This window comes from Myotis davidii, unplaced genomic scaffold, assembly GCF_000327345.1.
Source record: "Myotis davidii unplaced genomic scaffold, ASM32734v1 scaffold914, whole genome shotgun sequence".
NCBI classification, from domain to species: domain Eukaryota; kingdom Metazoa; phylum Chordata; class Mammalia; order Chiroptera; family Vespertilionidae; genus Myotis; species Myotis davidii.
In genome coordinates this window covers 1,641-14,302 of record NW_006285484.1, presented here as the reverse complement: position 1 = coordinate 14,302, position 12,662 = coordinate 1,641, and the positions used below count along the sequence as shown (strand labels likewise).

General features: G+C 41.2%; 1 protein-coding gene and 1 pseudogene across 1 annotated transcript in view; one reads left to right on the top strand and one right to left on the bottom strand.

The window, feature by feature from the left end:
• FAM117B (family with sequence similarity 117 member B) overlaps positions 1-6,777 on the top strand; it is a 78,344-nt gene extending 71,567 nt beyond the window's left edge. Inside the window, exon 8 of the mRNA XM_006756230.2 lies at positions 5,835-6,777. Within this exon, the coding sequence (XP_006756293.1) occupies positions 5,835-6,147 (313 nt within the window). The 3' untranslated portion in view covers positions 6,148-6,777. The remainder of the gene's footprint in view (positions 1-5,834) is intronic.
• A 212-nt stretch (positions 6,778-6,989) lies between these two features.
• Positions 6,990-12,535, bottom strand: LOC102769070 (annotated as a pseudogene).
• Positions 12,536-12,662: the final 127 nt, after the last annotated feature.

Below are 12,662 nucleotides of genomic sequence, written 5' to 3'. Positions count from 1 at the left end.
GCAATGTGCTCCCACAGGGGGAGCTCTGCTCAGCCACAAGCCAGGCTAATGGCTGCCAGTACAGCGGTGGTGGCAGGAGCCTCTCCCGCCTCCTCAGCAGCACTAAGGATGTCCAACTGCAGCTTAGGTCTGCTCCCTGCCAGTAAGTGGACATCCCCTGAAGGCTGCCGGGCTGCCAGAGTGATGTCTGACTGCCAGCTTGGGCCCAATCCCCCGGTGAGCGGGCCTAAGCCAGCAGGTGGACATCCTCTGAGGGGTCCCAGACTGCAAGAGGGCATAGGCTGGGCTGAGGGACACTACCCCCTCCACCCCCCCTGCCCAGTGCACAAATTTTTGTGCACCTTGCCTCTGGTATATATATAAAAGCCTAAGTGACCGGTCGACTGGCCAGTAGCTATGATGTGTACTGACCATCAGGGGGCAGACACTCATTGCAGGAGCTGCCCCTGGTGGTCAGTGCACTCTCACAGCCAACCTTCCACGGCCGGCCAACCTCCCGCGATCCCTCCCCCCGGCCGGCTGGGTGGTCAGTATGCTCCACAGCCAATCTCCTGCAGCCGGCCAACCTCTCGAGGTCTCTCACCCCCGGCCAATCTCCCGCAGCCCATCCGCCCCGGACTAGGCAAAATGGCCCCTATCAGCCCCAGTCGCTGGCCAGGCTGAGGGACCCCATCCATGCATGATTTTGTGCACCAGGCCTATAGTTGGTGTATTAAAAAACCGTAGCCGAAACCGGTTTGGCTCAGTGGATAGAGCGTTGGCGTGTGGACTGAAAGGTCCCAGGTTCGATTCCGGTCAAGGGCATGTACCTTGGTTGCGGGCACATTCCCAGTGGGGAGTGTGCAGGAGGCAGCTGGTCGATGTTTCTCTCTCATCGATGTTTCTAACTCTCTATCTCTCTCCTTTCCTCTCTGTAAAAACTCAATAAAATATATTAAAAAAACCGTAGATTTTTTGCGTATTAATTTTGTATCCTGCTACATTGCCAAATTCATTTATTAAGTCTAGTAGCTTTTTGGTGAAGTCTTTAGGGTTTTCGATGTACAATATTACGCCATCTGCAAATGACAGTTTTATGTCTTCTTTTCCAATTTAGATGCCTTTTATTTCTTTTTCTTGTTTGATCACTATGGCTAGCACTTCCAGTACTGTGTCGAGCAGGCGTGGTGAACGAGGGCATCCCTGTCTTTTTCCTGTTCTTAGGGGAAATGGTTTAATTTTTGTCCATTGAGTATGATATTGGCTGTAGGTTTGTCATATAAGGCTTTAATTATGTTGAGGTATGATCTCTCTATTCCCACTTGGCTGAGAGTTTTTATCAGAAAAGGGTTTTGGATTTGGTCAGGTGCCTTTTCTGCATCACTTGATGTGATTTTTGTCTCTCAATTTGTTCATATGATGTTTCATGTTTATTGATTTGCGGATGTTATACCAGTCTTGCATCTCCGGAGTAAATCCCACTTGGTCATGGTGTATGATCTTTCTAATGTAATGCTGGATCTGGTTTGCCAGAATTTTATTGAGGATTTTAATTTTAGCATGTATGTTCATCAGGAATATTGGCCTGTAATTCTCTTTCTTTATAGTGTCTTCATCTGACTTTGGGATTAGGGTAATGCTGGCTTCATAGAAAGAGCTTGGAAGTGTGCCTTCCTCTTGAATTTTTTGGAATACTTTGAGGATAGCTTTTAGTTCTTCATTGAGTGTTTTGTAAAATGCCCCTGTGAAGCCATTGGTCCAGGGCTTTTGTTTGCTGGAAGCTTTTTGATTTCTGTTTCAATTTCATCAATACTTATCGGCCTATTCAGGTTTTTTGATTCTTCCTGATTGAGTTTTGGAAGGTTGTATTTTTCTAGGAATATGTCCATTTCGTCGAGGATGTCCAGTTTGTTGGGGTAGAGTAGTTCGTAATATTTTTTTACAATCCTTTATATGTCTGTGGGGTTGATTGTTACTTTACCTCTTTCATTTCTGATTTTGTTTATTTGGGTCCTCTCTCTTTGTTTCTTGGTGAGCCTGGCTAGATGTTCATCAATCTTGTTTATCCTTTCAAAGAACCAAATATTTTCTTCTATTTTTGGTCTCTCTGTCATTTATTTCTGCTCTGATCTTTATTATTTCCTTCCTTCTGGCTCCTCTGGGGTTTTCTTGTTGTTCTCTTTCTAACTCTTTAAGTTGCAAAGTTAGATAATTTACTACCATTTTTTCTTGTTTTTTTTTTTGTTTGTTTTTTTGTTTTTTTTTAAGGTTAGCGTGTAGAGCTATGAACTTCCCTCTCAGGACTGCTTTCTCTGTGTCCCATAGATTTTGGATTGTTATGTTTTCATTGTCATTTGTTTCAGGATGCATTTTATTTCTTCTTTGATCTCTTTGGTAACCCAATACTTGTTTAATAGCATGCTATTTAGCCTCCAAGTGTTTGATTTTTTTTCATTGTTTTTATTGTAGTTGATTTCTGATTTTATGCCATTGTGATCTGAGATGATGTTTGGTATGATTTCTGTCTTCTTGAATTTGAAGAGACTTTGCCTGTGTCCTAAAATGTGGTCTGTCTTTGAAAATAACTTTTTAAGGAAAAATAAAATTTTAAAACTTTCTGAGATTTTTTGTTTTGTTTTGGTAGTTATGGTTCTTAAGTTGAGAAGAAAGGTTTGGTATAATATGAATACTTAACACCTTCTATTACCATAAGTATAAGTCATATAGTCCCAGGAGTTGGTAGTGTGATTCTTAGGTAATATGCTTCTAGAAGTTAAATGTTAGAGGTCAGGAATGATTACTCTTGGTGGGTTGGGGCTTTTTGGTGCTTTTTACTGTTAATGTCCTGTTTTCTTGATCTAGGCGCTAGTTAGACAAAGTTACTGTTTATATTATTTTGTGCAAATATTTTCATAAGTGTTTTTATGAAAGCCACAGGAAATTAAACTTTTTAGATTCATTAAAAAGTATCAGTCAGGCCCTAGCAGATTTGGCTCAGTTAATAGAGTATCAGCCTGCAGACTGAAGGGTTCCAGGTTTGATTCTGGTCAAGGGCACATTCCTGGGTTGCAGGCTCGATTTCGGGGGTGGGGGGTGGGCGGGGGCCACCCTAATTAAGGGGACCCAGGAGATTTGCCCCATGGGTTTCAGACTTGCCATTCCCCATCCCTATGAATTTCTGATTTGCCAGCCTCTATAATCACATATTATAAATATATATAGACATACCCACACACACACACACACACACACATATATATACCAGTCACGTAGTTCATTTGTATTTTAGGAATGTGGGTTTTCATCCTTAAGATCCATTGACAGCCACATGTCTGAAGTGATTTTTTTTTTAGTTTATTTTTATTTTTTAATCCTCAACCAAGGATATGTTTTTACTGATTTTAGGTGGAGAGAGAGACAGAGAGAGAGAGAGAGAGATAGACACTGGCACACACACTCCTGATTGGGGGTTTAATCAGCAACTAGGTATGTGCCCTGTCCAGTAATTGAAACGGTGACATTCTGGTACACAGGATGACACTACAGCCAACTCATACCAGCCAGTGCTGTCTTAGGTCATTTTTAAGAGGATAAACTCAGCCCTGGCGAGCGTGGCTCAGTTGCTTGGAGCATTGTCCCATATACCAAAAACGTGGCAGTTCAATTCTGGTCAAGGCACATACAGGTTGCAGGTACAGTCCCTGATCAGGATGCAAGGCAACCAATCAGTGTTTCTTTCTCACATCTATGTTTTTTCTCTCTTTCTCCTTCCTTCACTCTCCCTCCTCCCCGCCCCCCTCTCTCCCACCCCATCTCTAAAATCAATTTTTAAAAATAAAATTTAAAGTTTAAAAGAAGATAGCTTCTACCCTAACCGGTTTGGCTAAGTGGATAGAGCATCAGCCTGCAGACTGAAAGGTCCCAGGTGCAATTCCAGTCAACGGCATGTACCTTGGTTGCACACACATCCCCAGTAGGAGGTGTGCAGGAGGCAGCTGATTGACGTTTCTCTCTCATCGATGTTTCTAACTCTCTCTCCCTCTCCCTTCCTCTCTAAAAAAAATCTGTAAAATATATTTTAAAAAATAAAATAAAAGAAGATAGCTTCAAACAAATAACAACCTAGGACTTGCCCAACTGGTGTGGTTCATTGGTTGAACATGGACCTATAATCTCTGTCAGGGCACATGCCCGGGTTGTGGGTTCAATCCCCAGTAGAGGGCACGTAGGAGGCAGCTGGTCAGTGATTCTCTCTCATCATTGATGTTTCTGTTTGTCTTTCCATCTTCCTTCATCTCTAAAGTAAAAAAAAAAAAATTTTAATAAAGAAAATTAAGCCTACCCGGTTTGGTTCAGTGGATAGAGCGTTGGCCTGTGGACTGAAGGGTCCTGGGTTTGAGTCTGGTTAAGGGCACGTACCTTTGATGCAGGCTCCTCCCCTGCCCTGGTCATGGTCAGGGCTCATGCATGCAGGAGGCAGCCAGTCGATGTGTTTCTCTCATATTGTCCCTCCCTGTCTTTCCCTCTCTCTTCCACTCTCTCTCTAAAAATTGATGAAAAAATTTCCTCGAATGAGGATTAAAAAAAAGAAAAAGAAAAACATACTCTTAGATAGTAAAAATAGAGGAGTGTGTCCTCTTAACAGCAGCATAGCCAAACACATTTGTGGGCCTAAAAGTACTCAATGAGTTAAGTTTCTGTTTTATTCAAGAAACAATTTAAATGATGTAATTTTTAAATTTAATAATATGTTTCATGTAACCCAATGTACCAGACATATTGTCATTTCAACATGTAGTCAATGTAAAATGTTATTCATGAGGTATTTTGCATTCCTTTTACGTACCAGGTTGCCAGGATCTGCTGTATAGTTCACTCTGATGACACATCTCAATTCTGACTGGCCACATTTTGTGACTTTTCTCGGGGACAGAGCAGATCTAGACCCTTCCAGGGGAGGCACGGGGCTAGAATCTTCATAGGTCCCACACAGAGAGGGGGCATTGCCATCTATTGAACACTTACCTGTGTGCCAGGCATTGGGATTTATTTCCTTAAGTCCCAGTGACAATCCTGAAAGGTAGGGGGTGTTCAACCCATCTCAGAGCTGAGACAACTGAGGCTCAGGGTTCAGAGGCTGGAACCAAGGTCCGCTACCCCAGGCCTCTGCTGCCAGAGCCTTCAGGGGGAGGCTTAGGCCAGGAGAGGACCAGCGAGGTGGCAGCTGGAGCAGGGCCTGTCTTCATGAGCCCACTCCCTCATGTAATGTCTTTATTAATAAATTATTACATTTGTCAGCGCTGTTCCTGGGTAGTATTCACTGTTCATCGGTAAAATCTGCCTCCCAAAGCGTTGCCACTTGACACTCTTTTCTTTTTGCACCCACTCCCAAGGCCTGTTTCTTCATTTTTTACCACCCAGCTCAGGTGTGACTTCCTTTGGAAGGCTGCTTCTCCCCAAACTCTCCCTCCTCCTTTGTGCACTGGTTGTCACTTCCTGTGCTCCTTGTAAGCCTTTTACAAGCCATTTTATCACATCTCTCAGCCCCTCTTGCAGGAGCTCTTTACCTGTTTTGTGCTGTGGACCCTTTTGGCAGCCTGGGAAAGCTTCTGGTGCACCGGGCTCACCAGGAAACTGACAGCAGCAAGGTGAATGGTGTCCTCCCGGCGTTCTGAAATACAGATTTTGAATCGTGTCCAATCCCTCTTTGGTCCATAACATTTGAAGCTTTTGACGTAGCTTGAATTTGTATTCCCTATATGTGTCTGTTATCTGCTTTAAAAAAATAATAATAAAGGAATTGATTTCCACTGTTCTGTGACTTAAATGCATTGGGTTGTCTGTTCTATATCTAGGCCAAAACAACTTCACGAAATCCCAGCCTTTTATTGTCCTGACAAAAACAAGGTGAATTTCATTCCTAAAAGCAGCTCTGCTTTCTGCCTCGTCAGCATCCTCAAGCCACTCCTTCCCACGCCAGATCTTACCCTCAAGGGCTCTGGCCACAGCCTGACAGTCACCACTGGCATGACGACCACTCTGCTGCAGCCCATCGCCATGGCCTCCCTGTCTGCAGAGCAAGACCGAGTCTCCCGAGGAACAAGTACAATCCTGCCCTCGGCCTCGCTACTCACACCACCCGAACCGATTGAGGAGGCTGAAGGGTAGGTCCCAGTGCTGCGTAGCCACTGCTCCCTCAGATCTCCTGACTGTGATGGCACCTTGCGTTCGTGCTCACTTGGCCGTGCCCTGCTCAGGCTTCCAGGGTGACTCCCAGCACAGCTTCTGGAAGAACACCCTCTGGTGGCCGGCTCGCTGGAAGGCCAGCCCTCAGTGCTTAGCCTGCTTTCTCCTAAAGCGCCAGTTGAAACAGAAAGGTCTCATCCTTTGCTTTTGGTGGGCTGATACCACTTTTTTTGTTGTTTTGTTTTTAAATTAAACTTCTTTAGAAACAAAAACACAACAAAACACTGACCCCTGCAAATGATTCCTGGAGACGTGAATGATGCTGCAAGAACCATCTTTTATATGATAACGACTATTTTATAAAACCAATGTGACATTTTCTGAAACGTAGCAAACAGATGTTCAAAAGATTCTTTGGTGGCCTCTGTTTCTTGTTTCCCTTTCTCAATGTGTGCTTTTCTCAGCTGTTTTCAGCTTTGGGACCAAAGGGATTGTTGACATTTCCCCAGCAATCTTATTCTCATGACTGTGTTCTCCTCCCAAACAAGAATTGATAAGTAAATGCGTTGAACAAGTATATAAAAAAAGAAATAAAAAGCAATATTAGTACATTATGTGATTTATGTTTTTTGATGTCAGAAGTTTGTGCTTTGGGTGAAATATTTGTAAAACTGCTGTTCTCTTCACTACTCCTGTGTACATTCCACCATGTGCTCAGAAAAATTGTAGTCTGGAGATGAGTGCTTAACAAGTTCTCACCCATCATTGGAAATTGGTTTGAAAATACATGAGCCAGTAGGAAGCTGCCCAGTGTTGATTGCTAGCTAGGAGTAATAAGCCCCTTTGGTTTTCTGCACAATATTTGTCAGATGATCTCCTTTTACCACAGGTATCATCCTACCTTTCATCATCACTGTATCATAGTCCCAGAGATCATAAAATGATGGTGCATGGATTTCCTTCTTTGCTTTTGTGATGTTGTCTTGTGGAGTTGGTCCGGGTTGGTAGTTTGCCAGGAGCCTAATCCATTGAATAGCAATCCGTAGTCACAGAGTCTTTCGACTGATGTTTTCTTTATGTAGCTGGCACTGAGATGGTACCTACAGGTTTTGCTAGTTGTTTGTCCAACATTCCACTCAGTGGGGAAAACAGGGAAAGGAGAGCTTTGGGGCATAAGCAACAGGAACCTTTGAAAATGCAATTTTAAAATCTCTAAGTAATGAAAAGCATGCCCTGTTAAAGTTAAAATGGAGATGTATTTAGGGAAGTTAGATAAATTCAAACATAAGTCTGTCAGGTTAGTTGGTGAGACTGATGAATTTTGGTACCTTTTTTGTTTAAAATTAATTTACTTGGAATTTGTACATGTGGCTTCTGAGTCAGTTATATAGGATCTAAATGTTCTGTTTGGTTTACTGAGAACTTTGATTTTTTGCCTTTGACTTTACTATTTCCCCACAGAGAACTGCTCTGTCAGCAGTACAGGAAAGGTAAAACTGAGGTCAGGTGAGTTAGTGTAAAAGGCAGGAAGAAGTTCAAGACAAGGTTAAAAAACACACATGCCTGTTTTTGGATGACTTGCGTTCTGTTAAATCCGTGTTCTTTTCTTTGCCTCACACTTAACTTTCTGTGTCTCTGTCCCTACAAGTTACAAGGGTATTTTACAGTTAGAATGCCACTTGGTAAAGTTTTTCCTTTTACTCTGTTGTGCATGTTTGTCTATTTCACAAATAGACAAAACAAATTTGTCTATTTTGTTTTTCTGTAGAGTTTCATATATCCTTAACCTAAAGTAATTTAAAATGGGAATGGGATAACTTTATTATTTACATAGTCTTGTAAATGGAACTTGTCTGGTTGTAAAGAGAATGTGAATTTGTAGGTAAATGAATTGTATGGCAACCAAGGATATCCCGTGGATTTGGGAGAAATAGAGCCTGATATTTGAAGAAGAAAAAAAAAGGTACAAATTAAAAATAACTTTAACTGCCAGTGCCAAAGGGCTAATTTTAAACATAGGAGCTTTATCGCAGTCTAGAAAATAGACTAATCTTAGGTCCATTCCACTTTATTTAACCCTTAGTTCACAAGGGGTTGATTTTTTTTAATCAGTCTCAATACTGTTTTCTAAAATTACATTCTACAATTGTTATTCTATAGAAAACTGTACAGTAAGTAAATTAGAATAACTTCAATGGGAATATAATTTAATTTTTTTATAATTTTAAATAAATGTGTTTCCATTGTATTAAAAGAAATAGGTGGCATGTATATTTTGGCAAAAGGAGCTACTCTGTGGTTAATTACTTTATCAGTCTTAAGTTATTTTTTTTTACCCTTAAAGAATTTGTTTTGATAAAGACATGTAAATTTACTGGTTTTGATCATGACTGAGTCTGTTGCTTGTCATGTTTTTTTGTGAGCAGTTATGTTTTTTAAAAATACCTGTTTTTCCTTTTTGGTTAATGTGAGTATGGGTGCCAAAATTATTTTTGCTCTAGATTTTTCATGTTGTTTAAACTGTTTATCTTACACTTATGACAAGCCAAATTCGCCTTTTAGAAGGTGCTATAGGTACCTGTGGAATAACTGGCAAAAAGACAGGCTTTTTCTTTTTCAATGGTTGGCTTTTACTCAAAGGAATTCAAAAATGGAAGAATTTGTAGCCTTGGGTATGTCCAAGTTTAGGACTGGTTTGTCAAGATTTTCTTTTGTTAAAGGAAGTAACAGGAAAATTGCCACTACTGAATTTACTGTACTATTCAAACTTAAGATTCATTCCTTGATGCATTGACCAGTGGAGGTAACCGGACCAGAGGAAGTGCTGAATTTGCATTAAGATAAGAATACTTAACTCCGCACTTTAATGTTTAAGTTTTACTCTGCCTTAAATTAATTATAGGCAGAGCAGCCCTGAACAATATATTTTGTTTATGCAATCCTGTTGAAGAATATAATTTATGTTTTTTTAAAGTTTGTATCTTTCATCTCTGTTGAAGCTGTTTAAATCTTTTTTAAATGCAATTTTTAAAATTTTTGTTTTTCTAATAAAATTCTCCCTAAAAGAACAGCATTTCCAATGGTAATAAATAGTTACTGTGTACTTATGTATTCCCTGTATCTGAACACTTGTTGCTGCCTCACGAGAAAATAGAACTTTTATGTTAAAATAAAGTCTGTCTTTCTTGAGTTTTTTCTTGTGTACTTTTATGGATATTGCCTCAAATTTTCTTTTCATACACCTCAAACCTGAATTAACTTTAAATAGTATATTCTTTTCACAAATTGATAGAAAACTGCGTTTGTGTTAAGTAGCAGGATATATAATATTGTCACTTGTTACTTCCTTGTTTTCTCCTTCCTTGCTCTAGAACTTCAGGTATCTGATCTGAGTGGTAAATGCTAAGCAAACTTAACATAGGCTTTTATTGAAAGCATATTACATACAGTTATACACTTTGTAAATGATACAGATTTTAAAAAGACATAGACTTTGCTCTCAAGTTAAAAATTAGAAGGTGAAAAGGGGCCTACATGACTGCAACAATGGATAAAAAATGAGAAGTCATTCAGCAAAGTACACTGAAAAGGAAGTTACTCTGCATGAGGTGGAGGTGAGAACTGAAGAGTAAAAGGAAAGGGACTGAGGAAGAAGGACTAAGAGGAGAGAGAAGAAAGGTGGGAAGACAAGTAGGGAGTGGGTGAAAGAACAGGAAAGATGGGCACAAAATACCAGCGCTTCCTAAGCCAAAATGAAAGAGCTGTCAGAAGCACCAGGGGCACCATCACTGCCAAGATGATCCAGCCCACGGAATTATGATGATGTTCTGTGGGTTTGGGTGCACACAGGGTGTCATTTCAATCCCACCCCCTGTTTACTGCCTTTCCCTGGTTTGTCTTTTTTATTAGAGTGTTCCCCTCACTAATCTTTGTTCTTGTTTCCTCTCTCCTCCCTCTTCAGAGTTGAATTTTTCACCTAACCCTCAACATCTTCCTACTTCTGCAGGTTTCTCATTTTTAACTCTTTTAGTTGAACTATTTTCATTCTTTTGGGTCTGGAGTTAATAATCTCAAATGTTTTACTTGGCTCTCCTGCTCTGCTAGTGGACCATCTACCCCTACTCCCAGTGTGAGTCCCAGTGTTTCTTACCCAAGTAGAGGAGGATGTCCTGGCCTCCTAGGCTGGTATGTCTCTCCCGGCAATACAAGTCAGATGTCTCAGTGGCTTCTACCTCCAAGAAAACCTGAGGTATTGGGCAAGATAACACTTTGTTGAGTGCCCTGTTGTACCTGTTCACCTCGCATCCACTTTACCCAAATTGGCTTTGGATGGAAGCCAGAGACATGGCAAACCAGCATCTGTCGGCCAGGACCAGGATTAGAGCCAGTGGACAGCCAGGCCTCTGGTTTTACTGCAGAGAACAGGAAAGATACTATATAATAAAAGTGTAATCTAAGTGTCCGACGATTCATTTGACCCTTCGTCTGGCTCTTCCACAAATTGCTATGACACACACTGACCACCACTGCGCAGACGTTTAAACTGGCAGGTTAGCTTTCTGCTGGGGTCTGGCCGATAGGGATTGGGTGAGACCGGCTTGATACACCCTGTAGCCCTCCTGCTGTTCCTTCCTGGTTGGCCCATGTCCCGCGGTCCCTTCCGTACAGTGGACCTAATCACCCCCGATTGCCAGCCAGGCCAAGGGACTCCACCTGTGCACAAATTGGTGCACTGGGCCTCTAGTTTTAAGATAAGGATTCTAACACAGACTTGGAGGTTCATATCTTCACATCAGTTTAGACCAGTGATGGTGAACCTATGACACGCGTGTCAGAGGTGAAACGCGAACTCATTTTTTTGGTTGATTTTTCTTTGTTAAATGGCATTTAAATATATAAAATAAATATCAAAAATATAAGTGTTTTACTATGGTTGCAAATATCAAAAAATTTCTATATCTGACACGGCACCAGAGTTAAGTTAGGGTTTTTCAAAATGCTGACACACCAAGCTCAAAAGGTTCGCCATCACTGGTTTAGACTGACATATCTATGACATGCTGGGAATTCACCCATTATCTTTCTCCCTTTTGACTCCTTCTCTCAATTTAAAGGGGTGGTGAGAAGGTAGAATTTTAGAAAACTCTTGGAGGAAGGTTATGGGACTGACCTTGTCTCTGGAGATCTGTCTTCCCTGCATCGAGGATACTCAAGAGGAGACATGGGCAGTCACTTAGAATGCTCTGTACTTTTCTCTCTTGGTGACATGGTACTGATTGAATACTCTGCTCACATCCTGAGCTCTTGTTCCACCCTTTGGAGATGGCAGCCATGAATTGTTCTGGAATTGCAGGAAATCTGATCCTTGATAAGCAAAACCATAGATGCCTACTATGGCTCTCTCAGAGTGCAGCTCACATCCTAATGTCTGAATCTCAAAGGGATCTAGGAAAGAGATTGTAAATTAGAGGAAATGAAAAGATGAAATTAGTGGAAGCAAAAAAGGAAATAGACGAAGTTTGGGGGTTTTGAAATAATGGAACAAAGTCTGGTTTGATCAAAAGTTCAGAAAAAATGTAATTGGTGGTAGTTGAAAGTGGAAGAAATAATAACTTTTTTTTGGAAATTGAAGTGAACAAATTGTTAAAAGAAGGTGACATAAATGGTAAGAGTAAGAGAATAAGGAAGCACGTAGTGTGAGAGTTGTGATTGTAATAACCTAGGGCAGCGGTTCTCAACCTGTGGGTTGAGACCCCTTTGGTGGTCAAATGACCCTTTCGCAGGGGTCACCTAAGACCATCCTGCATATCAGATATTTGCATTATGATTCATAACAGTAGCAACATTACAGTTATGAAGTAGCAACGAAAATAATTTTATGGTTGGATCACAATATGAGGAACTGTATTTAAAGGGGCAGAAGGTTGAGAACCACTGACGTAGGGTGAATGAAACGCAAGAGGTTACAATAAATGTACAGACAGAGAATGCTGAAAGGATTGAATGTACGGGAAAATTGGAATAAGGAAATGATTGAGACACACACACACACCCCTCACGCAGCACATTGCACCTCCCCATTTTGGGAATTGAACTTCCATTGACTGGCATGTCTGTGAATTACTTGAGGCATTGTAATGGAGAACCCATGGAAGAATTCTTCCAGTTTTTTTTTTTCTCTCTTTCTTGCTTAAGTTGCCCTTAGACCAAGGACGCAGTAAAGTAATTCTGCCAGAGTTGGTGTCCCAGTCATGAGTCTGCAAGAACTTGGTTGAGTCACCCAACCAAGCAGAGTTCTGCATTTTCACCCAGGAATGGTTGTAGAAGGATGAGCTGTGGATTATTTTGAAGGCGATCTCCTCCTGGAAGGCTGTAGCAAAAGAACAAATAGAATGAGGAGAAGAAAAGGCATCTGGAAGGAGAGAGAATGAAGAAAGGTGCCAGGAAGGAAACACTGAGAATCGGGAGATTAGGGAAGCCATGGCTACCTCAGCAGG